This window comes from Ambystoma mexicanum, chromosome 9 (assembly GCF_040938575.1).
Source record: "Ambystoma mexicanum isolate Mex_15411 chromosome 9, UKY_AmexF1_1, whole genome shotgun sequence".
Classification (NCBI taxonomy): Eukaryota; Metazoa; Chordata; class Amphibia; order Caudata; family Ambystomatidae; genus Ambystoma; species Ambystoma mexicanum.
The window spans coordinates 658,864,613-658,892,177 of record NC_090931.1 but is presented as its reverse complement, the minus strand read 5'-3'; the positions used below and the strand labels follow the sequence as shown (position 1 = coordinate 658,892,177).

At 45.4% G+C, this 27,565-nt stretch overlaps 1 protein-coding gene across 1 annotated transcript in view; it reads right to left on the bottom strand.

Annotated features, from left to right (window-relative positions):
* Positions 1-27,565, bottom strand: part of AOX1 (aldehyde oxidase 1) — a 738,465-nt gene that overhangs the window by 316,121 nt on the left and 394,779 nt on the right. The window contains exon 22 of the mRNA XM_069615435.1: positions 11,223-11,356. Within this exon, the coding sequence (XP_069471536.1) occupies positions 11,223-11,356 (134 nt within the window). The remainder of the gene's footprint in view (positions 1-11,222; positions 11,357-27,565) is intronic.

Below are 27,565 nucleotides of genomic sequence, written 5' to 3'. Positions count from 1 at the left end.
GAAGTTATTAACCTACTAAAAAACCTCAAACCCTCCCCCTGTAAAGGCGACATCTGCCCACCCAAACTAGTCAAGGACTGCGCAGACTGCTTTGCGCCGCTCTTCACGGCATTCATCAATGCGTCCTTTAAAACAGGCATCATCCCAGCTAACCTCAAAGAGGCATGGGTCCGGCCTCTCCTAAAAAAACCTACTCTCGACCCCCTACAACCTAACAACTACAGACCAATAACCACAGTGCCTTTTTTGCTTAAATTACTGGACAAAGCCGCACACTGCCAAATCCAACACTTTCTGGAAACCCACTCCATCCTCGGGACTAGGCAATCAGGCTTCCGGAAAGGACATGGCACAGAAACAGCCCTGGTAGATCTGAAGAATCAGATCACCCAAATCATGGACAAAGGCAAGCCTGCTCTTCTGCTCCTTTTAGATCTCTCAGCCGCTTTCGATCTGGTTGATCACAAGACCCTCACCTCACACCTCACACACTCAGCCAACTTCTCCAAAGAAGCAGCCCTCTGGATCTCTTCCTTCCTAGAAGGAAGAGCCATGAAAGTCTTCTCAGGCATCGCCAACGCCACTCCCACGACAATACACTGCGGGGTCCCTCAAGGATCCTGCACTGCACCCACACTCTATAACTTGTTCACCAAGCCCCTCTTTGACAAACTTGACTCATACGGCCTTACATACACGAACTACGCGGACGACACACAAGTACTTCTACCCCTTTCAGGATCATACAACGAAGACGCAAAGGCACTCCACACAATCTACTCCGTCATAAAGGCATGGATGGCAATTAATGGCCTCAATGGTGACAAGACTGAAATCATGGTACTAGGTCAACAGAACACCCTAGACAAACTTGACAAACTATACGCCAACTTCTCCATTGACAACTCCATCATCCCCGTATCCACAGCCGTAAAGACCTTGGGAGTATACCTTGACTCCTCTCTATCCATGACCAGACAAGTCAGCGCAATCACTTCTGCTTCCGCACACACCATCAAGCTCATAAATGCCATCAAGCCCTACCTCTCCAAACCTAATTGCCTCTCTGTAGCTAGAGCAACCATTGGAGCCAAATTGGACTACTGCAATGCACTTCTAGCCGGCACATCTGCCAAAAACATAAACAGACTACAAGTCACGCAGAACAATGCTCTTCGGGCCGCTCTTAGTATCCCAAGAAGAGAGCATATCACACAGGCCAGGCACTCAGCCCAATGGCTCCCGGTCAAAGAACGGATCACTCTCAAAATCCTCACCCTCACTCACAAATGCCTCTCTCTCTCCGCCCCGTCCTATCTATCAGAAACCATCCTCAAACCTTCCTCCTCCCGTCCTACCAGGACGCAATACTCTAACCTAATCTGCATCCCACTCATCAAAAAAGCCAAAGCCGGAGGACTAAGTTTCCCCTACATTGCAGCCAAGACCTGGAACGCCCTCCCTGCAGACATTAGAGCGGAAAACTCTCTTCCCATTTTTCGCAAGAAGTTGAAAACTTCATACCTTGCAAAATAACTAAAATGCTCAGGAATCCATGTAAATATACTGCATCTCTATTGTATACATGTCCACTGTAATTTTTGTATTATATGTAATTACTGTACCCTATGTAACTAAGATTTTGCCTGTAACAAGCGCCGCGATGCCTCCGGGCTGATGCGCGCTCTACAAATTTGAATAAATAAATAAATTCTTTTTGCCAATGTGCTGGAAGCGTGAAGCGTTACAGTCATTACTGCAGAGACAAAGCCACACTCAGGCAGGGAGTCCATGGCAGTGCAGTCCTGCAAACATAACAAACAAACAAAAAAAGTAATCAGTGAAAGCTTTCCCCGCACAAAAATTCCTGAGATTCCAGGGTCTTTCCCGGAGACCCGGAGAAATGATTACAATCCTTGAGTCTCCGGGAAAAATCCGGAGGTTAGTCAGGTATGGCACCAAGTCATCATTATTATTATCCCTCTGCTCTTATAGAGCTCCTTTTGAAAAGTAATCCCACCACAAACAAATAATGCACATTTGTGCAAAACGCCCGAAAATTAGCATAGGCAATGCATAATCCCTTAAAGTGTGTGACATTAAAAAGCGGTATGTTTTTAGGCGCCCAGGTGGACTAGGTCACTGAACTGCAGATGTTGTCGAACTATGAAAATGTGATGCGTGAGACCTCTAATCACTTGCATTCTTTTGATGAGGTTTACTCGGCATATAGGGGCAGTGGTGATATCGTCTTGCGCATAGGGGCTACGTTTAATAAGCTTTATACTAGGCATGATGGGAGCGGCTTAATCGGTTGGCGTCATTGTATAGTTTGTCATTATGTTGTCCATGTCTGTTATCGCATCTATTTTACAGCGTTCTAGCATGCTCAGTTGTCTTAAGATGGCTATTTCGTACTTTATGTATGACCTGTATTAAGGACTGGGCGTTTGTTGGCAATGATGAAGGGATGCCAGCTCAAGTGGGAGGTGGGAATTCCAAGCGCCTGGAGATCAAGCTCGGCATGCAGACTAAAGTTTGCAACATGTACTGCCAGCCAGCCAGGTTATACTCATCGACATAATATGCCAGTCTCCGGGAAATTTTGGGAACCGGCTTGTTTTGGTGTGTTTGCCTAGCGCCGTCGACCCTGAGTGCTGTCAAAGTGCCTCTGTTTTCTGGGCCATTTCGAATTTTCACCATTTGTGCAGCAGCTTGGTATGTCTATTGGGAGATATTGCTGCCTGGAGTTGTTGTCGCCACCTGAAACAAAGTAAAACCACGTACTCCTCACATTTCCATTTGTCACATCTTGGAATGATAACCTGCTATCAGAAAATTATTCATATGGTTAGTCTAGTATAGCCCCTTGTGAAATACATGTGAGGTGGTAGGAACAGAACACCTGGCTGCATCACAGGGCCAGTGGTCAGTGGGCCCTCAGACCCCTGCAGGCTGGTCACACCGCCGTGTGTCAATACGGACTGTTTGAAACTGCTTCCCTAAGAGCAGGTGACAGAAAAACCATTTACTTGCGCAGCAACAGCCGTGTTTTCACATTAGAATTCTTCTGTAAAGTACTTGAATTACAATGTAAAGAAACTAGCTTCATTTATATAGAAATCATTTATTCCTATTGAAGAGGTGTTTTGTCGCACAACAGAGGTGTAGTTTGGAAGTGACGTCAGCCAGTCGGGGGAGGAGGGGTGCATTCTGATGGATGGGGGAGGAGGGCGCCAACGATGCTTCCCGCCTGGGGTGCAATCTGGTGTAAGACCGGCCCTGGCGTTAGCAACCGTCTTCCCACTCCCTTGGAGTCCTACGAGACTCCACGAGAATGGGAAGTTACCAAATCTGCTGCCTGGCTTCCAGCGCCGTCAGGACCTGTAATGTCACAGTGGCACCGGGCAGTCAGGCAGCAGATTCTGTGTTTCCAGGTCGGCGGCAACCCACCGGTGGCACCGGCGGGTTACCGCCGACCTCGTAACGAGGCCAGAAAAGGTTAACCGAATGCAAATGTCATACGAACTTTAAGAGCAATCACAAACTGTAAACTCTCCATTTATGACTAACCCTTTTCTAGGCATGCATAAATAATAGTCAGCATTATTGTAAAACTAATCCATTCTAACCAAATGTACAAACTTTGAACATATTTATCATTTTAAACTCACTTACCCTGCTTAAATCTTACATAAGCAGGGCATCCAATCAGTAGCACATTTTATGTCAGGAGGTAACCATGAAGCAGAACCCTTCAATTCTTGAATAAATGTAACCATACATTTAATTCATAATACATTGGGCTGAAATTAGGAGCACATCCGAATCCTACTTAATGGGGTGATTTAGCATGCAGACACCCATGCACTAATATCTCTTTTCCACTCCAAGGCACCAACGCAATCTATTGGCCCTCTTGATATCCACTGTAATTCCTAAGCGTGAAAGAACCGGGGGCCTGCCCCAGAGCAGCGACATACATTGGTTTCATAGCTCCCTGGATGGTATTCCTTTAGTTTAGCACCAAACTCAAGTAACCCAGGGGGATCAGTCAGAGAACGATTCATGGAATGATTGTGGTTCTTTTCTAAATAACCGGCAGTAAGGGTCACATTTAACATACTGGTGACACCCAACTCTCAGGCATGTAACTGGAGAATCCTACGGTACGACTCAGACTAAATTGAAGCCCCTCTATTTAGGCATTCCAACAGTAAGTGAAACAGGGCTTCTTCTTATGCTATTACCAGTCTCGCTTCTAACTGTAGTCTACCTGCCATTTCTTTATCTTCCATGGAGATCAGGCCCTATTCCAACCTAATAGTGTGTATCGGGGGCCATCTTGAAATACCTATAAACCTCTTCCCGAGAAGCCCATCTAAAAGGTCAAGGTTAATATTTCCTGAGGCGGGCCTAACCTCACTCCCAAAAACCTTCATGGTCAAGAGCTTCCCAACAGATGCAGTAATTACCGGGAGTCAGGAAATGGAGCTGAAGCTATATGCGATAAGGGGCACCACACCCCCACATCCCTGCCAATGCTCTACCCAGCAATGCTGAGGAAGGATTTTGTCAAGTCAGTTTGTTGTCTGTAGCGAGGCATAAGTACGGGAAAGTGTACACATTTGGCAGTTTTTGGTCCTCGATAATCCATTCTCCACTAACTGCCGATAGGCAATAAACCGTTCAGATTTCATTGCCTATGAATTCCCGCCAATACATAGATTCATTGTCGCTCATGCCAGAGAAGAGAAAATCATACCTCTCCTCCACAATGACGCAACAGTGATTGATAGGTCTGGCTGTGAAATCCATAGAGCACCAATTAGAAGAGCTATTGAATCACACGTAACTGGTTAGAAACATGTGCCGCCTCATAAGCTTACAAACTACAATCGCGTTAGTGTTTTGGATAAGATGCCGAATGGGTCCTAACAAACTTGAAATACATGTTTGCCATTTCACATTCAATTTTTTATTTGTTAGTTGGTGGTTAGAATTTATAATGGGAATTTGGACCGCAAAACTGTATTTTAAAGTTGTCCTAAAAATATTAATATAGATAATACCAGCAGCATATTAATATTAGTGCTCTTTAATGTTAGATTAATTTCCCATTGGTGTGGTGGTTGGAGGCCTTTATAGATAATACCAGCAGCATATTAATAATAGTGCTCTTTAATGTTAGATTAATTTCCCATTGGTGTGGTGGTTGGAGGCCTTTATAGATAATACCAGCAGCATATTAATAATAGTGCTCTTTAATGTTAGATTAATTTCCCATTGGTGTGGTGGTTGGAGGCCTTTATAGATAATACCAGCAGCATATTAATAATAGTGCTCTTTAATGTTAGATTAATTTCCCATTGGGGTGGTGGTTGGAGGACTTTATAGATAATAGCAGCAGCATATTAATATTAGTGCTCTTTAATGTTAGATTCATTTCCCAGTGGTGTGGTGTGTGGAGGACTTTAGAAATAGTGCAGACAGGAGGGGGCAAAGCAGTGGTTTGTTAGGGTTGGGGATATCGCATGGTTATTTTCCCCTAGGACAGTAAAGCCTCTGTAGCCAGTCCTACTGGAAAGTGCATTGTCGACTGTGTGAGTCTTTTTGCCCTGAGGGACAGAGTACACACATCTCCAGAAAAACAAAGAGATAGAGATAATTCGCAAACTCACAACAATGGAGCCACCAGTTTATCTGTCATTTTCACACCCCTTTTTAAGATGTTGACACTGTTTTTTTTTGTACATTTGAAAATGTTTTTTGAGAAGCTTGAGAGCAAGGCTATTGACTAAGCCTCTCAGTAGTGTGGTGCCCTTTTTTCACATTACTGCTGAAAATGGCCATATGCCCCCACTTGTAGGGTTTGAAGAATGGGGAATTGAAATACTCCCTTGACAGGGAAAGAAGGGTAACTTCTCTATTCCCCCAGTCAGAGATGCATTTACAGTAAGGATAATTTCTCTATTCCCCCGGTCAGAGATGCGTTTACAGTAAGGCCAATAGATTATTTTCAATGTTGTCTTTTCGTAAATTAATATTGTTTTTCTGGGGTCTGGCTGATCCACAACAATACTTGTTTGGTATCAAGCCGTTAGCCATTGTTCAACGCTGACAGCTAGAATGGTTGATGCCCAAACTTGTATATATCCTTCATATTTACTAAACGTTTATTGTTAGGCTCTACCTTTGTTTACTAAATTAAAAAAATAGAAATAAAAAAGGAAATGTGTACCAAACCCAACGTGCATTACGTATTTAGTGATTCAGTCATACAACTCTCACAGACATATATGGGCTCTTTGGTCAATCCTATTTTACCAAAATGCTCTTGAATATGCAAAGCAGCCAGGACCTCATTGGTTTTATTGATGCAACTCCCCATCATTGGAGTTCTTTCTGATCAACACACACATAGGGCTTCATTACGAGTATGGAGGCAGCCATGCCCTTGACAAGGGCATGGCTGCCTCCATACTGGGCTCCAATACCGGGTTCCTTGAATGAGGTATTAACGGGTCATTCCGACCTTGCAGGACCCGGTAATTCCTCATACACAAAACCATTCCCCATTCCCATTTGAGCCCCCATAGGGCTCAATGGGAATGGGGATGGAGCTAATAACGGGCCCATTAATAACGGGCCCGTTATTAGCTACTTCCTCGCGGGACCCATAAAGGACGTCTGGTTTTACCAGATATCTGTTCCGGGTCCCGCTAGGGGACCTCGTAATCAGGCATCCCGTAATGAACGGTGCCGGTCCCGTACCGGCACCGTTCATTACTGGAGGCCCTATGTTGTAATGAGGCCCATAGAGTCTATTAAGCAATCACTGTTAGGTTCAGATACACATGACTTGCATTTTTTAAACCGTTGCAAAAATGAGGGGTTTCCCTCCAGTAAAGGTTACAAATGATACATAATTTTACAATATTAATAGCATGCCTCTGCTTAAGGCAACACAGAGTTCCCACAGGTGGGCACTAAAATGATGTTCAGAAGCAAGCATTACTTTCTCTTCCCGTCCCACATTTCAGAGCTCATTAAGGCACAAGCATAAAGAGATTTTACAGAAGTTAAAATGGCGAGGAGCAAATCTAAAAGGGCAGGTACATCAAGACACCTGTGAGAGGCTACCGAAAGCCATAGACAGGCGAGAGAGAACAAAAACTGTGTGCCAAGGGTACACACTGTTTCACAGCTGTAAAGAAGAAAGGTCTGTGGTGTCCCGTCAAGATATCCATTCAGCCATCTTTACAGAAGCTGCCCATTGCTAAGCAGGCAATTGGCATCCCTGCCGGGTTTATCATGTGTCTTTGATGACATTCAGCTGCCCGCTCAGCACTACCAGGATAACCAACTGCAAAGTATGCCACATAATGCATAACAGTTACGTTGATAAGTAACCTTTACATGAATTCGATTTTAAATACAAGGTTGGACATTTACAGGGAAACAGTACCTCAAACGACAGCAGGAAATCTAGATCTATAACCCAGTTCAACCAACTCTAAAAAGTTAACAAACATTTTAAATTACCATAAACGCAAGCTGGCAAGATCCATAGCCTAAACCACATCCACAAAGGTAACGTCGTGCTGGAACCCCTGACCCAATAGTTACTTTTGTTGCATATTTTCGACAGCAGCACAAACAGCAAAAATGCAAATACAATGTTGTTTGTTTTCTACCCAGGAATGTTCAGGGTCGCCCTTATCCATTATTCCATCCACTGTGATAATGTACAGCCAAAGGTTCCAAGAACCTTCTCCAACTGCCTTTACTCTACTGAGGTGTTTATGCCCAGGCAGAGGTTCCACATTTCACTTGTCATCTTCACATCTTTTAATGGTGTTCCAGCCCAAGGGATTGGAGGTACATGGGCTGCAACAGGTGGTAACTTGCGTTATTTCCATTTTGCCCCCCTGCTAACACCAGAGCTGTAACCAGGAGAAAGAGGCTGAGCTCTTTTTATTCAACATTATAAAACAAACAAACCATCCCCTCTTGAGAAATGAAATGCCTAAGGGTTGTGAGAGAAGTCAAGATGCAATTTTTTATTTCATTCCAACACATTTCTTTTTTTTGTTTTGGAAAAACATATTATAGACAAAAAGATTCATTTTTAATATGTCTGCGCACATACCATAACCATACACAGAAATTATGATATCCACTAAAGAATATTCAAAACCTTCATCACACAGTGTGTTTTAGTGACAGTACAATAAAAAATTACATTTAAACCATGTAAAAACAATTCTGATTCCTCTACAGATTTCTTCCAAGGAACTAACACAACCCAACTAGTGTTCACTTTCTACATTTTAAAGCCTTCTCCAGGGGTATTACAATCAGAAGAAAACAGTGGGGGTACGGCACATTCCCACTATGTGAGGTACTGGGAAAATACAGGATCATTCACGGCTTCAAAAATGTGCAATAATTATGCCTTCCATATAATCATTGTATTGTCTTATTCTTATGAAGAAGGTATCCAGTAGGGAAACTTGGGATATGTCAATTATTCTTCGGACTCCACGTGTTAATCAAGAATTCTGCTTTAAATAGGACATAATTGACTCCCGCTCGTCAATAGCTGGATGGCCATGCAAGCTCTTTAAGCATGTGCATGGTGCTCAATGTCAATCAAACCTATATACGCCAGTGCTCCATCTCTGGTGCTTCTGATAAGTAAACGCAATCTGTAATATCCGCAGGCGATAGATATCCTGTGCTTTGTGCGTCGATTCAAGATTTTTAAAAAATGCGCCTGTACCACTTATATATATTTAATATGTAAACTTGACCATTTCAAAAGACTGCATATAGAAATTTAGTTATGTTTACTGAAACATTCATATTCCAGACCAGTCTAGGTCCTTGGGCCTCATTCCGAGTGTGAGGGTAAGGGGTTAACGGCACCGGTAAGGATGCTGGTGCTGTTAACCCCCTACCACTGCATTCTGAGGTCCCTTAGCGGGTTGCACTAGGGCCGGCTGGTTTTACCAGCCGCCCTTAGCAGGAGCCGCTAAGGAACCATAGCCGGCCCGTTATTAGCTCCTTCCCCATTCCCATTGAGCCCAATGGGGGCTCGAAAGGGAATGGGGACTTACCGGGTCCGCAAAGGTCGGAATGTCCCGGTAAGTCCCCATTCCGACACCACGGACCCGGACATGGGTTTGGAGGCACCCATGGTGCCATTAGCACCATGGCTACCTCCAACTCGTAATGACCCCATGGGGTGACAGCAAGCAACTTGTGAGAAACCAGATGTTAGTATTGAAACCATAATGACTTGTTCCAACCCTGCTCCCTTGTGTCCAGTTGGCAGTAACTTCTGTTCTGGTCGCTTCCTCTAAAAATATTGTTTTCTGACCTAACCAAAAGTAGACAATTGGCCTCAACAAGTACCCCTAGTGCATTCAATTATAGAACACGCTGCCTTCTCCAAATAATGGGCAGCAGAGATCTGAAAACACTCTTTCAACTAACATAACATAGAAAGTAACAGACTTGAATTAATAGAGAGGAAGCAATAACTTTCTAATCCTTGCAGCCTTAAAAATAACCTTATGTTGTTATGGAGCAAAAATGGGGGACATTATGGGGGTGAACGGGTGTAGTTTGGGTAAGGAAGCCCGAGTCTGTATAAAGGGTGGAATCTGTGAAGATGCAGGAGTCTGGCAGAGGTTGAGTAAGGTTGGGGAAGGGGGTGCATGCACTTAGTTGGGCCTAGCGCAACAGAAAGCCTAAATACACCATTGCTCTGAGTATTCAGTTGCTTATCTGTTGGAGTCGAGTCCAATTCATTTTTCAAACATTCCGAATTGATGCAATGCTTTTATTGATGGGAACAGAGAAAATAACCAGGCAGGCATTGCAAACTCATACAGCCGACTGAAACCACCTTACTCATTTCACATATTTAAAGTATCAATCATTGGAGAACATCAGTATCGAACCTGTGAACATAGGCGTGTAATCGTTATTGCTAAATGGGCAAGTTTGGATATCATTAATGAAGGGATCTAAATCCAAAATGAGAGTCTTCCAAAGATAAGGAGATAAGGAGATAAGGAGTAAAAGAAAATGCATGAAATAAATTAATCTTTTATGACACACCTAATACCAGAGACCAGTCTATAAATAAGGGACCTGTTTTTCTGTGCATGGTCTTGCTTCCAAGGCAAACACATTGCCCCTGAGCTATCCTCCCATGACACGCGACCCTTGGCATATTCGTTTTCATTTATTGAACCCATGAATGGGAAGGTTATGAGACAGAGACAGCAGTAAGGTTATGAGTGCTGGATTTCCAAGACCCTCGATTTCAGAAAACAGTCAAAGCAAAATCTATGCCAGCTACTTGGCCACTTGGGCAAGACTTGTGATGACGCCACTGCACATGCTCAGGCCTTTCCAGCTCACATCATGGGCAAGGTTAAAGAAGCAATGAAGACACATCCCCCATTTGTTTGGATTCACGTCGGAGGCTGGAGCCAGTCGGCTATCAATTTCTTCACTAAAGCGAACGTGGCTTTGTTATCAAAAAGGAGAAGAAATCATTAGCTTGAGATAAGCAGTAGTTGTCTTCAATGCGTAGCAACCTGTTGTTTGGTTGGCGTGGCCTGAGCGGAGTAATGGTTGGCTCCCTAGTTGGAGGTTATGAGGCATTTGGCATTCACATCATCTGAAAAGTTGCAGAAAGGGTACCAGAGCATCCAGACTTTGAAACGAAAGAGTCCAAAATCAGAGTTGCTCTGAGGAAAGATATATACATTTAAAGGACTACCCACTCAGGAGGGAAACGGTTTCCAATGCCTGGCATTTAACATAACATGGGATGACGACATGTGTAAGCTTAACGTGGGTGTCTACTACATAGACGCGTAGAAGATTCCAGCCACGGGAAGGGCCTCCTACGAACGGCAATGTGTCTGTCAATGCTATTTATCATTTTCAAGTTGGTAAAATGACATTGTTCGCTTCACTCCAGATGCGAGGCTCGAACCCCCTCCTGACAGTGATTCACCAGCATTGCAGGAGATGGTCCCAATAACCGCTCCAATGTCTTAAGTGGAAATGGGCAGAGTACAAATTCGAATATAGCTAAGTATATTTGTTTCCTCCAATCCAGCAATGATGCCGAAAATGTTTCTGTGCAATATCCTATTTAAAAAAAATAAGAAAAAAAGTATAATGAATGTACTTACTTGTTGGCTGCTACTGCTGTGATGCATGCCAATAAGGCGGTTTTGGAAATCTTTCCTCCAAAAGCACCGCCAACCCTTTTGACATGGCACGTGATCCTGCTGGACGAGACGTTCAGGGCCATAGACACCATCGCCTGGAAGACATAATTTAGCATCTTTTCTTTTTGCATATGTAGGCATATATTACTGGCAGGAATGCTTACCCAATGCTCAGTACGCTCGAAGGGCAACTTTTTTCAAAAAGTTTAAAATCACAGTAATACTAAGTTTTTTAGAAAAACATTTGAAGATTACACTGTTTTGCCTGATACTAGCCATGACCATCAATGTAGGAGTTACAGCCTGACTACTAATGATATCATTCAATGCACCATCGTAAACCCAGCCAATAATCCAGGCCACGCTCAGGTTATTCTTGATCTATCTCCAAACTCAGGATCCATGCCGACTTTTGACACCCTATGCGAAAGGTACTATGGGGGCTCGAATGGGAATGGGGAATGCTTCCCGGAATTGGGACTTACCGGGTCCTCCAAGGTTGGAATGACCCGGTAGGTCCCTATTTCGGGAACCCGGACCCGGAAGGGGGTAAGGGGGCAGCCATGGTGCTAATAGCATGTACCTCTATGTTTAGCCTCATTCATTACATATAGCAGGCATCTATTTAAAGGTTGCTGGAGGCGGCTATCGCTTCATTCCCCCAACCCCACCGGCTCTCTGCGAGCACCCCCAATTTGGAAGTGGAACTACCGCTGGCTTTGCTTGCTGTATCTGTGCCTCTGCCTTGTCTCCGCCCATATCCCTTAAGCCTCCACTAAAGAGAGTTGCACAAACCACTACACGAGTCAATGAAAGTGAGAGGGTGCTAGTGGCTGTCAGTCGCTTTGCTACCACCAACGTTAGCCCTGTGTGGCCCCCCCCCCATGGTGCCCCCCCTCATATCCTCTTTCGATGTATCAGGGATGGCAGAGAAAGACCCTTTGCTCCACGGCATTCACAGGCACGTGGAGGGAATTCCGATGGCATCTCAGAGATGGAGAAGAGAACAGAAGTAAGCCAGGACCTGCAGGTGGTACACTACCCAAAGCACCGTCTGGTGTTTCAAGAATTCCAGCTGGTGAACATTCTTTGACCAGGCTGATAACCACAATGGACTGCCATGAGGGCCAATATACAAAAATGGGGCAGATACTCTTCCTCCCAGCCAGGCACGCCAGAAGATCGAGTGGAGATGTGGTGAAACCTCTGCTTCCACCAGGTTTTAAAATAGGTTTAGTGCACTGTGCAGCCAGAAGTTTCAACAGTTTTACTGGCACAATGTTCATAAAAATATCAAATTTCTAACAAACTGTCCATATAAAGCTACTCCTGATACTACTCAGTATGGTCTTTAAAGTCCTTAATAATGTTTCATGAATGTGTGTCACGCCACTACTTTAACTTACTAAACAGATGTAGTACTGGCACAAACAGTGCAAACTTTATTCACACACAGAAAAGACAAAACACGCCACAGAAGTTGAAATTTCCCCCGGCATACAGGAAAGATACAGTATGCGTATCAGAGCAAGTGAACCTCACACAAAGAACAGGGACCGCATAGGCAGCAGCATTGAAAGCTTCCACCACACACTGGACAGATGCATGATGGTCAGCAACACTGCAAGATACTATCACACAACAAACAGGGACAGCACTGGAAGCACGCAGGAACCCATACGTCAGATTTTAGGCAGCTCTGATGCAAAGTTTCCAAAAGTACAAGCTTTCCTCCCAATTACAGCACATTCAGTTACTATATGCACAGGGCCAGCACATGATTCCCTCACAAAGAGAAAAACAGGCACAGCTGAGGCATAGCTCTCAACCATTTGTGTCGCAAAGGCGGGTGAAAACACCCGATTTTGGTTTTGGCGGGTGAGATGCTCATTGAAACAAATGGGCGAGCAGGAGGCTTGGTGGGTGAGTCAGCTGTTTACAAGGCGGGTGACACCCCCCAAAAGCATGTGAGTTGAGAGCTATGCTGAGGGGGCGATATTGAAGACCGACTCTTTCTGATGGAAGAAAGACTGATTTTCAAGACACGCTCTCACATCATTGGGCTGAATCTCATTCCTTTGTTCGGTCTGAATGTGAGACTAATTGCAGGTCACTGTGCAACCGTGCCGTTTTCTTGCATAGTTTGCTAATAATTCATAATTTCTGTGCACTACGGTATGATTTTTCATGCATTGTCATTAATTATGAACACAGATGTATTCTTCTTTCATTCTGCATTGGTATATTGTTTTCTTATTCTGTTCCTCATGGTTTGCCTGTTCTGCATTTTTAATTCTGCAACTAATTAGATCAGAATTTCTGCATAGCGTTAGTGCTTAATTTTATGTCATACCCCAATTGTGCAGACCATTACGGATAGATCATCAATGGCTTCTTAATCTGCTTTTTCTACCTTTCACTTCAAGACGATAGTAGTAACGTACATTGGGAACTTTCAACTCAGCCAAGTGCATTTATACATCAGCGCTTCAGGCTTTCCAACATGGCGCCCAGATTTGCACTCTGATTTGAGTCAAGTGTTTGTTCCCAGTAATTCACCTAATATGGCGCTCACACAAACTGAAACATGTTCTAACACTCTATGCTTCCCTCTGCAAGGGAACTGATAGCAGGGTGTTTAGGATATAAATTACGCTGTGCCGTTTGCATGGGCTTTTTGCGGCTAGCTAGTGAACAGATCTGACTTCTGCAACATGCGAGTACAACTTTTTGAGGTGCTTGTAATTGCTGATGATTCTTACTCATGATATCGGCTAAGCTAAAATGCAGGGAATATGCTCTGTCTTTACACATACATGCAGTCAGTGTGTCATAAATGATGTATACCCACTGAATGCATTTTTCTATTTTGGTGCTTTCATAAGATGTTGGCAACCCATCCCTGTATGGCCTGTCCAAGTAAACAACTCGGTGAGCGTGGCTTAGTTGCATTGGGGGTCATTACGAGGTTGGAGGTAAGGGATTACCGGCACCGGTAAGGGTGCCGATGCCGGTAATCCCTTACCTCCGTATTCCGAGGTCCCTTTGCGGGTCCTTCCTTACCTCCTGCTTTTAGCAGGAGTTAAGTATGGGACCCGCAAAGGTACCTCGGAGGTAATTACGGTACTGTAATTTACAGTGCCGTAATTACCAGCTTCCCCATTCCCATTGAGCCCTATGGGGCAGAAATGGGAATGGGGAAGGGCAAAAGGTGAATGGGGAATTACCGGTCCCTCCAACCCTGGAATGGACCGGTAATTACTCCATTCACCATGCCGGATTTGGGACGATTTCGGAGGCAACCATGGAGCTAATTACTCCATGGTTAGCTCCAAACCCGGAATGAGGCCCATTGTGTACACAATTGTTTGGTGCATTATATATTTTACTATTAATCCTGAACCTTTTTCTTTTCTTTTTTCGTCTTGTCTTTAGCTGTATGACCTACTATTGACGTTGTATATGGGCCCTAGGATGTTGCCCACAAAACTCATATCCATTAAGTGTTGATAAGCATTTCCCACTATGAGAGTTTGTTAAACTATCATTGTGTGTTTCAAGGGAGTGGTGAGAGAACTCTAGGTTGCTGCGCCTAACTTCCAATGGAATAGTGGGTTTGTTTGCGCAAGCTGCCGTTTGTAGGGCCAGTGCTATAAGGCCCTGCGTCTGAGAGAGTTAGGTATTTGGTTAGGTTCCCACCTAAATGGTGCTTGTACATAGGGTTGTAAGCATCTTTGCAGTTGTCATTCTCTCATTCATTGTTCATTTTTAAAAAGGTTTGGAGGTCCACTTGTTTATTGCCTTAGAACATTGTGGTTTGATTACTTATTGATTTGCCGACAGGTGTTTCGACCAACAGACAATCTTTTTCAAGGCTTGGGTTAAGGCGCCTCATACGTCTCAATTCGGCAGGGTCTGGTGTCCCAGGAAGGGGTAACTCATGCGTCTCATTGCTGTTTGATCTGGTGGTCCAGCATGAAAGTGCTCACCATAGTAGGTAGGTCTCTCTCTCTCTTGTGGTGCTCGAATGCACTGCAATCTGGTCTGCGACAGGCTGTAACGGTGCACGTTTCACTCACAAAGAACAGGTACAGCATGATCTCTAGAGCCATGCAGCCTGCTACCTGCGATGCATGTGGAGAGCTTTTCTTTAGTATGGCCATCTACCCCAATCGGTTTTTACCAGTTACCATGTGCTGGCTGGGATATGGGGCAGGTACAGGGGGTGCACTGTGTAAACGTGCCTACTTTTTTGCACTTGTCAATAGCTCATTGCCAGACTTTCTGTGGGAGAGGAATGGCAAGGTGAACAAGATGTGGTGGTAAGTGGAGCTGGTGCTGGCATGCACAACACACACACATACACACACCCACCCAACACACACACTCCACCGCTGCCCATTGCACAAAGTCTCCACTTCCAAGTCAGCCTAGTATGCCCACTAGCCAATTACAGGCTGTCCAAGGAGGTGGGAAGGTACAGCCAGAGAGCAAGCCCATAGACCACAGGGCAGTACAGCTTGGCTGGAGGAAAAGTGGCCCTTTGGAGAGCAAGTGTACTGCAGGCAAGTACCATCAGCGCCCTCTATGTTCACTGGCACCCCCAGTGGCATATTACTTCCTCCAGACCTGACCCAGGCCCACCAGGTCAGATCCTTTTCCTTTCCCACCATCAAATTCCTAGAATACGCTTCCAAAATGTTCAAATTGTTTCATATTTTTCACTGTAAATTTAATGTTTGATCATCAGCACTTTAACATTAGAAGACCCAAATAAAACGTTGACAGGTTGAGTGCTATGCCTTTACCCTGAGCATGCACATGTTCTCAGCGAGAATGCCTATCTTGGATTTATAACCTGCATTGGATATAAATACGATGGCAAAGAGAGCAAGGCTTGACCAGTGTGGTTCATCATTGCTTTGAAGGTTAGCACAGAAAATCTCAAATTAATTGGGCATATTTTCTTTGTTAACCTTCCAAGAAATGCTAGATAATGCTTGCATCTGTGAATTCATCCAGATACAAATCATTTCAACTGTCAAATAGTGTGTGTATTGTGACGAATCTTAGGATGTTGTCCCTTCTTCCCTAGGTGGTGACCTTTCCCATTGGATCAGGGCAGTGCGTCCACAGCACAATGATCCCCCTGGGGGTGGTGCACCGAGGAGGATCACATGAAGCCCACTATGGAATTGGGGATGACTATTCTCAGGAGACGCTGTATGCCCCTGCTTCGATACCGCCAGCCCCTTCCACATTACAAGTTCCCCTGTAGCAAGAACCAATATGTTCTATTGTCAAAGAAATCGGATGAATGTACTTGACAGGACTGAAATACCAACTTAGTACTTTGCATCAGGTTTTAAAAGAAGTACTGTGAAGATGAAGATGACCGAGAGTCAGAGGATCACTTTGGTGGATCAATGTGAGAGGTATAGCTTGTCATGGAATGTCATTGGCCCAAACGAAAGCTATGAACCAGTGCAGGAGTTTGAAATGAGCTCAGCTGGGACACAGAAAAAAATGATCATCCTCGGAGAAACGGCGGGAGCTGTGCACTCGTCGAGCCAACAAGAGCCGAACAGGAAACTATGAATCGAGGAAAAAGAGAACACATACCTGGTCCATGTTAGAAGGGCCGCTCGCGCTGCTGCCGAAACAAACCTCTGGGTACACCAGGCCCAGGTGAAGCACCTGTGAGGAGGGACGCAGAGCCGGACAGATTCAGACTTCCGCAGAGCCACTGCAGACCCTGCTGTTCACCCAAACGCTACCAGAGCCTCGAGGAACAACACAGCTGCTCGGTAAATGCTGGTACCTGCAACGAAGAAGCTAACAGGTACACAGGATACCCGTGAGGCATTGGAGGTCCGGGCAAGCAAAGTGATAAAGAGAGAAGTTGGAGCAAGAGGGTCTGGGACCCTGGGAAGGAACTGCGAATCTAGGACGTGCACCCATATGGAAATGAAAGTATAAGTGGGTCTGGGACCCCAAGGAATAATAGGGTCTCAGACCCTGAAGGGACATTGTGAGTCTGGGACCCGCACCCATTTAAAAGTCAAAGACCCCAAGAATAATTAAGAGAGAGGAATCATATGTTTGGCAGGAGAGTGAACCAAACAGATACAACAACGAAGTGCATGTCTGGGACCCGCTCCCATATGAGAATCCAAGCATAACAGTGCCTGGGAGCCTAATTAAGGAAAAAGCAACCAAGGGAAAGAGTGTATGCTTGGCAGGGGAGTAAATCAAGCAAGTACAACCCTAAATTGCGAGTCTGGAACCTGCACTCATGTGAAAGGCAAAGGCCTGAAGAAACGAGAAGCTGGTACCCTGTAAGAGAAAGAGAGAAAGTTCATGAGAGGACAATGGCTTGACAGGAGAGTAAACCAAGCTGTTAGCGAGTCTAAGACTGGCACCCACATAAGAAGTTGAGAACAAGGGGGTCATGGAGCCTGGAAGTGAAAAGGAGATAATCCTATGCTTGGTTGGGAAGTGTGCCAAATTGATGGGATACAAGAATTATAAATCTGAGAAGAATAACCCTGTACATTGCCCAATGAGATTTACCTAAAAGGGATACGGGGCTCAGAAGCCCAAAAGGAATGTAAGTAGAAGAAGTCTACGGGAAGGGAACACAATTCTAGTCTTGGAGTCCTGTACTCATTACCATTTTGGTAAGCGGGGGACAAGAAAGTAAAAAAAAAAAGAAAAAAATGCACCCTGCCGTGGCACGCAAGTGAGAGGAACCGACGCCTCAAGGATAGCGGGGAGTCGGCGCCGCGCACAGAAGTGTGCTGGCGTAAAGGTAAGTGAGGTGGGTGGTTTGGGGAGGGGCATGCGGGGTGAGAGAAGTGGGTAAAGTGATCTATTTGATCACAGCGCCGCGCTGTAATTGGTGTCAACCTTTTAATCAGCGCAGTTACGGGCGGCGCAATGATCAGGTAGATTCGACTTGGGCATTGCTTGTTTCCTAAAAGTAAACCCTCTGAACCTCTTGGCTTAGGCCATGCGTGTTCCCTCCAAAACCTGAACTGAAGAACTTCTTTCTTGTTAGAGAAAAGACTGCCTAACCGTTATAAGAGTAGCTACTAGTATTGCTTACCTGTGATAGTTGCTCTTTACATTCTTGGACTTACCTAAACTTGAATAATGCAGAGTTCATTTAAAATACTGACCTGAACTGAAGTCACTCCTTGTGTGGATAAGAAAAGTATATATCAATTTACTCGCCTGCTTTTTTCCTCCTTACTATCCTAAATGTATGTTTGATGTTGCTTGTTGATACAATATTCCTTCAGTTTCTAACTGCATTGTAATATATACAATAAATCACTATTTGTGGTATAAATGCAAGTGTGATAGTGTTTCTTTAGGTCTGTGTATGTTCTGATTTCTTTATACTGATTTACAGCTCACATTCCTCCTCCTAAAATAAGCCTGGTTGCTCTGCCAATCTGCCAACCTTGGGTAGTACAGGCCTATATTAGAGGTTGGGGCCCTAAAGCCAAGGGCTACGTCTTGTAGAGTCCAATACCAATTGGATTGTAGAAAAACCTACCTAACACTGCTTGCCATGCAGACATGACAAGCAGCGCTCACAGTAAAAAGTAAATGCTGTCCAGCATGTGTGATAAATCGTGGGATTCAGTCACTTCTCCCCATGGGGGAGCCTTTCCTCGCGAGGCTAGGGAGGTGAGCCCACTACGCGATACACTCCCTAGGGGGAAAGGCAAGCGGGATCTCACTGGGAGAGACTCCCGCCTTAGGGACAAGGACTCCTGTTTCTAAGAGGAACTCCTTCAGTTACTGACCCACAACCCACCAGTAACAGCTCCTACCCAAAGAAGATATGAAGAACAAGTAAATGTTTGTTATTATGGTGTAGAAACATTAAGCCAACATGATGAGGAAAATGTATACAATACTGAGAAGAAGATTGTGCGAGTACTGTAGAGTGCTCAAGCAACAGAGAAAAGGGACTTTGATGCTACGCAAGGAAGACCCAGCAACACGTCATAAATGAGGGAGGAGGAGTCCTCTTTGAGAGAGAAGCCCGGGAGTTTTGAATCAGCTCTGCGAGGAGAGCTGTGAGAGACCGGGATGTGTAGCTTTCAAGCGTGGAAGAAAGCTGGCATGCGAATGCAACGGGCGAGGAGCCTGAAGCAAGAGAAGCTGAGGGAATGAAACCTCAGACATGTTGCCAAATCCGAGGTGGTTGCGTGACGGGGTGTCGGTGGACTTCTAGGTCCAACAACGACGCTGAGAACGCAGACCCGTTCACAGCACGGAGCGGGTACAAAGAGAGAAAGAGACAAAGAGAAGCGGGAAGCCAGCCTGACGAACCAAGGAAATCATCCCAACCTGAACGGAGGCCCAGTGACACGTGCACTGACCCTGAGAGAAAGAGGTTACGGGGAAGGCTGGAGACTCTGGAGGGATACCAAATAAAGCAAGTGTAAGGATCACACACGTCCCAGTGAGGACCTGAAGTTAATGTTCCCTAAAGAAAGGGGGAAGTCACATCAGAACACTCAGACTCGTCTCCATGAAGACAAAATAATGGAGAACCCTACGAATTATTGTGTGTACCATGATACTCGTACCAATATCGAGAGAACAGTAAAGAACCAAGAGAATCGTTACAGGGACATTCATACTTGTCTCAGTAATATCAAAGGAGTGAAGACAAGTGATTAAAGAAGTGAAGACAAGTGAGAATCACTACTAGAACATTCATACTCTTTCCAGTAAGACTGAGGAAGTGGATACAAGTGAGAATAGTAAAGTTACTCACCTTAGTGACTATCTTACTCCTAGTCAATAGTCCCCTTTCCTCCATACTTGTGGGGCATTCCGTCCTTCGGGATGGGACCGGAGCACTTTTGTAAAAAGCATAAAAAATTGAAAATGTTTGTCCTTCTGTTTTTACGCGGGGTACCGCACGTGGCCATAACCCCGCCCTCCTGAGCTCCGCCCCACGCATCGCCCTTCAGTACTTTTCTATCGCCAGGTCTGAAACCAGTTAAGCAATAATATAGGATACTTTTTAGAGGGGAAGGCAGGCGGGCGGGCGTATGGAGGAAAGGGGACTATGGACTAGGAGTAAAATAGTCACTACGGTGAGTAACTTTGTTATACTCCTATGTCCCGTCCGCTTTCCTCCATACTTGTGAGAGATTCCCAAGCACACACCTGAATTGATCTGGGTGGATGGAAACCCCCTTCTGGAACAAATCTTTTAGGACAGCCTGGCCAAACTAGGCATCAGCCCTGGAGCTCAGGTCCAAGCAATAGTGCTTATAAAAGGCTGACGGGGAAGCCCATGTAGCTGCCTTGGCGATGGTTTCCCAAGGAACATACTTCTGAAAGGCAAAAGCAGCCACTTTGCCACGTACAAGATGAGCATAGATGCCTTTAGGGGGTTGAGGGCCCTGAATGCTGTAGGTTTCCGAGATGCATGAGGCAATCCATCGAGAGATGGTCGCCTTGGAAGCCGGTTTCCCTTTAGGATCGTGAAATGTGACGAAGAGTTGCAAGGAGCCCCTTAGGTCGCTCGTTCTATCGAATTAGAATTTCAGGGCTCGCCTGACATCGAGATTATGTAAGACTCTCTCTGCATCCGATGCGGTTTCAGAAAAAAGACAGGTAATGAGATCGATTGGTTCAAATTAAAATCGGTAACTACCTTAGGCAGAAAGGAAGGATGAGTACGAAGCACCACCTTATATTTATGGAAAGTAAGGAACAAATGTTCCACAGAAAGAGCTGGGAGCTCACTTACTTGCCTTGCCGATGTCACTGCGATTAGGAAGGCCACCTTCCAAGAAAGATATTTGAGATCGGTAGTGTCCATGAGTTTAAATGGCTTATGGCACAACGCGGTAATCGCCCACAAACGCAATGAGGATGGTTGCCAGGAAGGCCCGCCACTGACTGGGTCCACATAGACCAGTGGAGCAGAAGCAGGAGGAAGCGAGGCAGTATGAGGCAGCGGTGTCTGAGCATGCCAGTCATAAGAAGGGCAGAACAGATTTTTGCTGTCCATATGATGTGGAAACCCAACGTCGTGAGCCTAGGTGTAAGGGAAGTATCCAAAAGGGTCACCGTGGACCATGAGGGTTGGGCTGCCATTTTGTCGACACGTGAAGAGAACTGTGTCACATGTGTAGATGAGGCAATTGTCTCCTTAGGTCAGGGGACTTAATCAACACCTCAGCCATGACACAAGGATCCTCGGCAGAGCCGGTACTGGGAGGTCTCAGATGTTTACTGGACATCTTGGAGGATGCCCCAAAATTAGCCTCCAGAGGAGGAACCTCGGCAGAGCCAGTAATGTAGGAGTTACCACCCTCTTTGCCCCTTTGACAAGAACCGGTATCACTACGCCCCTGAGTGCGGGAATGTTGAGGAATCCACCTCACAAACAAGACCTTCAAAGCAGGTCTCTCGGTTTTGTCGGTACAGACCTTAGCCTCAAGAAGAGGAACCTCAGGTTTCACCCCAGTACGGGTAGCTCCCTCGAGAGGGGCCTCAAGCCATGCCTCGGTGCAGAAAGCTCCAGAAACGGAGACCTCAGGGCGTACCACGGTGTCTGTGTGGAAATCTCCATAAATAGAGACCTCAGAGCGAACTCCGGTATCCAGAGCCACAGATGAACTGGGCTGAACTTTAGCACCTAGCAGGTGATCCTCGGAACGTGGTCTGGTTTTGGCAGGTCAGTCGGGGGAACCCTCAGAGAAAACTCTGGTGCGCCTATTAGGCCTACAAGGCACCTCAGGGGAACCCCTGGTAACAGAGCTACTCAAGCCCTTCTCGGACCTGTAAGACCCCGGGATGGGGTCCCCTGGCCCAGGGCGCCCTAAAAAGTAAGGAACTTACCAGGCTTTTCGTCAATGAAAAGGTGGAAATAAGGAGGAGGAACGCACTGAAACACTTCCTCCCACCGAAGAAGACGACGTTGGAGTGCTCGGATGGAGAGGGAATCGCAGTAGAAACATGGGTCCAGACACTCCAAGCAGAGAGAATGGGGATCTGCCCTGGCGAAGCGACGTTCGCATGAAGACCAGGACACAAATCCCAGATGCTCCGGCATAGACGGAGGACCATGTGACCATGGAACCAGAGCAGGAAGGAAGGACAAAGGGAATAAGAAAAATGTTCCCGGTGATGCAAGTGCGTCCAGCCCCGACTGCACGGAGAAAAGGACTGAAGGATGATGCGCGGGCAGAGCTCAGGAGGCCGGGGTCCTTTTGAGAACATCTCTAGCTGGCCCAGCAAGGCTAAAGAGTGGGCATTGTGTAGAGAAGAAGTAACAAGTGTCATAAACAAAAAGAGAGAGAAGAATAACCTCAGAAGGGGAAAGCAAGGTGTCAAGAACACGATAGAGGAACTGAAGAGTCTTATTTCTGAACTGTATGAACTGGTCAGGATAGTGCCAAGAACTACCTACGGAGAAGTTACTAAAGTGATGACTGTGCTAAAGAGCAGACAATAGGAGAAGGGAGTCATTCTACTGTGCCTTTGTTTGTCTGATAGTGGTAGGGACAGAATAGGTTAGCTTTGGACAGAGAACAGATCTTCCTTTTGGACACAGTTAGGACCGATGAGCACCCTAGTTCTCAGTGTTTACTCACTTTGGGACTGCAGAGTGCAAATGTGAAGGCAAAAGGTGGTGAACACGCTTGCACATCATCTTTTGCCCTTTATATTTGCACCCCTCAGTGCAAATGTTGCAGTGTAAACGTAATGGGGCCCCACTGCCAAATTGCAAATTTCAGGAGCATGAGCTCCACAGAGAGGTACCAATAAAGACAGCACAGAGACGGCTGATAAACTCTCCGTCCCTTTAAGGAAATCCACAAAGTTGTTAACTTTTTCTGTGTCCCTTGCCACCTGCGGGAGAGAACCCTTAAAATAAAAGACACACTTTCAGTCCCAGTTATAAGTGTGACAAAATGACTGCTGCTTTGGAGGAATACAGGGATGAGTAGTGAATCAAAGTCCTACTCATTCCCACACTAGTATTAACCCAGTAATGATCCCAAACATAAAGATTAAATCAGCACAGCACAACATGTATATACCTCCTTGCCCTCTTAGGATAGCGCAGGCCGAGGGCATGCTATACTCTTCAAGAGGGGTGTGAGCCAGTACACAAGCAACACAAGCAACAATAGTATTGTGGTACCAAAACAAAAGAATGTTCAAACAAGGTTCTATAAAAATAGTACCCTTTAATTAAACTTAAAAATGCAAGGCACTGATAAAAATGCTAACACCCCGACCACCCTGCAGAAGAGAATACAGATAATACAGACTTGAACATGAAGAAGCACTCTGGGTTTGCTCAGGCAAAGATTTAAGCAACAAAACAAACGTTATTTAATAGGTCTTTCAAAAGGTTAAGAATGGTAGCTTATAAGTCACTAGGGTGTTTTAAACTGGACCAGGGGAACAGGCCCACCATAAATTAGGAGTGTACCGAACTTTGGCTTCACGCAAAAATTCAGCTGAATTCTGGATAAAAAATTGTTATTAGACTCCAGATAAATAACTTCTTGCTATTCAGCTCCAGCCGAATACTGCGCCTTCGCATTTCAATGCAATGTAACCACTCAGAGAGGCAAATATGGAGCAGGGATTTCATTTCACCAAAATGCTGGGGGTAGCGGAAGTGACATCACATGACCCTTGACCTCTGGTGGCATCACCGGAAGTGATGTCATTTGACCACCCCACACCCCAGTGACATCAAGGGAAGTTTTGGTATGCAACCTTTCACCCCTTAACAAAACAGGAAGTGGCATCACATAGCATTGTTCCTCAGTACCATAAGACAAATATGGTTACGATATCATTGTAATATGATATACATTTCATACAAGAATGGATCACCATATGTAGCATTAATATCAGTGTGCATATGCCCACTCTACCAAACTACTATGAATGTAAGCAGACGTCCAAGGCCAATTGATGCCATGCAACGGAGAGAAAATACAGGTGTCTGTTGCATGAAATGAAAGACGGTGTGTCAACAAATTCAACCCTTGGACACTGAGCCAGAACCAAGCAAATCTATAGTCATCCCCTGTTGGAATATGCACACAAAAAAAACAGATTTTAGCAGGTTATATATATTGACAGGTGTTGAAGGTTTTCTGAAGCATTTTCATTTGTTAGACAGTTCTGACATATTGATTGTGGCAAGGAACGCAGAGAGAGACCCTCATGTGCTTCCACCCAAGCCCTGCCACAAGCTAACATTCCTCACTAGCAGTTGTGTGTGGTCCATGGTGGCTGCACAAATATGTGCTGTGTTCTCATATAAGAACATGCCCATGCTGGCTTTAATGCCAGTAATGGTACTATAAGAAAACATATCTGAACTGGCTCTACCATTATGCCAGTAGCCCCACATAACATACTGCTGTTGGCTTTTCCATTAAACATGCAATGCCATAAGGAAGAAGACACTTCAGGCACAGAGAAAAGGAACCACAGCCTGGAGACAACCACTTCAAGCTCAGGGGGACCAAAGGCATCAACCCACACAAGAAACACAGTCTGAAGAGTGGCACTTCAAGAAACAATAAAACCACAGCCCATAGGCGAACACAACCTTGCACAGGCACGTTAGGTCACACAAGAAGTACATCTGTTAGGATGACACTTCGAACACACAAAACAGGCACATTTCTTGTGAGACTACTGGTAGAGCCTGACAGGGTACAAGCTGTCAACACATCCCCCAGTCCCAGGCTGCACCTTCACCAGTTAATCAGCCATGACAGCTGTGCAGCTATAACCGCAGGTGGGCAAACCAGGCACAATGCGATATGGAGCCTTGCCCAAGACCACACTGTCTGTCAGTGGTAATCCTAACTACAAAAATATGTTGCAGGTTTGTAGCTTTCCCGCCCCCTCCACACACACTTAGATTTATATCTGATTGAACGTCCCACCTCCTTGTTCGAGGCAACATGACTCCAGGTTGGGAGTGAGGGTGTGTACTGTGTTAGACTAGCGAAAGGTGCAGTTTGTGTGTCATGAAAATCGAACCGCCCGAATGGAATCTTGAAAGCATAACTCTGGTATGAGGGTTGTGGCTATTTTGTTGTGTAAACTGTCAGGACAGCTCATCACACCTCTTCGAGTAGAAGGCCTCCAACCGAAGCAGATTCATCCTGTATAATCCAGATACCTGTGGCGCGCCGGGTCATTACTAAAGGACTGCAGAATCCAAATAATGCACACTGTATTTGTATTTAATTTTATTTATAAAGCGCCTTACGCCAAAGTGCTGAACGCTGTGCACGTCAGGTGTGCATTTCTCATAAAGGGAGCATTTGCTTCTGATTCAGTTGTATAGGAAATGCAAACAGAAGAGGCTGATGTCACGAGAGCTTGCAAAGCAACATATCTGTTTTCCTCAATGAAGGGTTTCATTGTTGAAATTCCTAGTGATGGATGAGAAGCTGGTACTGTCTCATGCTTGCATGTAAAATATACCACAGGAACATAGTTGCTCAATGACCCCCTGACGTGAAGGTCATTGTAAGACAGTCTTGGACCCATAGCCTACAACACTGCAACACTGCATGCTGAGAATTGATGGTATATGTAAAACAAACAAATCCAGAATCAGGGGTGCTCTTGGCAAAAAAATAGGATTTCCTACATCTGGCACCACCTCCGTCTCTCCCCCAGAGCCCCCCGCTGCCCATGGCATGGGGGTGTGTAGCATCCATGCTTAATCCCAGTGTTTTCCCTGTTTCTTAGAACTCCCTGTATAATAATTATGAGAAGTCAAAATGAGAGTCCTGATCTCTGATTTCAAGGTTAGGAAAATGAGCAGTGGAGAACCTTATTTATTTATTTGATTGTTTTGACATTTGTATAACGCACCAAACCCGGAGGCATCCAGGCGCTTTTTGCATAAAATGGTTGGTTACAAGAGTTGCTTGCATAGTAGGTTACATACTATCTTCTCCCCTGTGCACACTGTCACCTGACGTCTAGTACACAGGGTCCCGGTGCACAGTTTAATGGTATGGGCTCTTGCAAGGTTACCCACTTGACAGTATGCAGGCGACCTTGCACTAAGCACGCGTTTTCCACCAATGCCGGGATGTTTTGCATAGATTGGAACGACAAGTGTAAAAGTAGGATTTGCACTGACTGGCCAGCTATTTGGTGAATATATCAATGCAAAATAGTGATGTATTGCAGGGGAGTTGCTAGGTCTGGAAAAGACCCGGGGCTAAGCTGATATCGGAACTGTTGGGACTGGGGGCTAGCTAGTCTTTTGGCTGTAGCTCCTGAGATTCTATCCGGGGCTACAACCAAAAGATCAGGGGCTATAGCCCCCTTAGCCCCCACCTAGCAACGCCCCTGATGTATTGCAATGGCATCTGAAAAAGGGGAAATCCTATTCATAAAATCTATAATGCACATTTCGCCAGTGACGTATCATGCTGGAGAAGTTCTGGAAGAGCACTGCCAGATTGTGCTCCCCAACTCTTTTCAACTATACACGACCCCCCAAACCTTATCTGCCCTTCCCCGCCCCACCCAAAAAATGTGATGAACTTTTTCGTTATTTTCTCCGCGTTTAAAAGGCAGTCGTTAGAAAGCCTGGCGATGAAAGGACGTCGTACCGCATCGTCGTACCCAGCGGCGAGGCAGGTTTCGGTGCCAGGAGGGACTTCTTCTTTGCATTCTATGGGTTGGAGTGCTGTAGTTATATTGACCAGTGGAAAACTACAAATGGCACAATGCAAAGACTAAAGTGTGGCCCGGGTGGGCTAGTAGCAACTGATAGGTGGCAGCCTGAGTATTTTGTTTTAACCATACTATCGCTCCAATATTTCTTCCAAAATCGGCTCTTCCCCTGTCACCTGCCTGAGCCGGATGACAGCAGTAACTGAACCTGTGTCACAAATATTTGCATACAGTCCTTTGCAACAGGCGCATTGACAAACCAAACTATCTCATCCTCTAACATTGTCCGAGCCTTTTAAAACATGCATTCTTAACCTACTACCGCATGAACATTCTAATTTGTAAGCAACATTTAATAAATGCAGTGTAAAAACCTACTGCGTCACTCTGCCAGGTCATGGCCGGGGTGCTTTCCTGCGTGTCGTGCCTGGTTTAAAGTACTGTTGCTGGGACTGGCCATGGCAGGCTTAACCACATGTGAATACAGGATCTCGGTGGCATCATTCTTGAGAGCCAAGCTGTGCCTCAGGAAGATGCATGCCAGGAAGAAAGGGTTGGGAGCATCATGGCTCGCT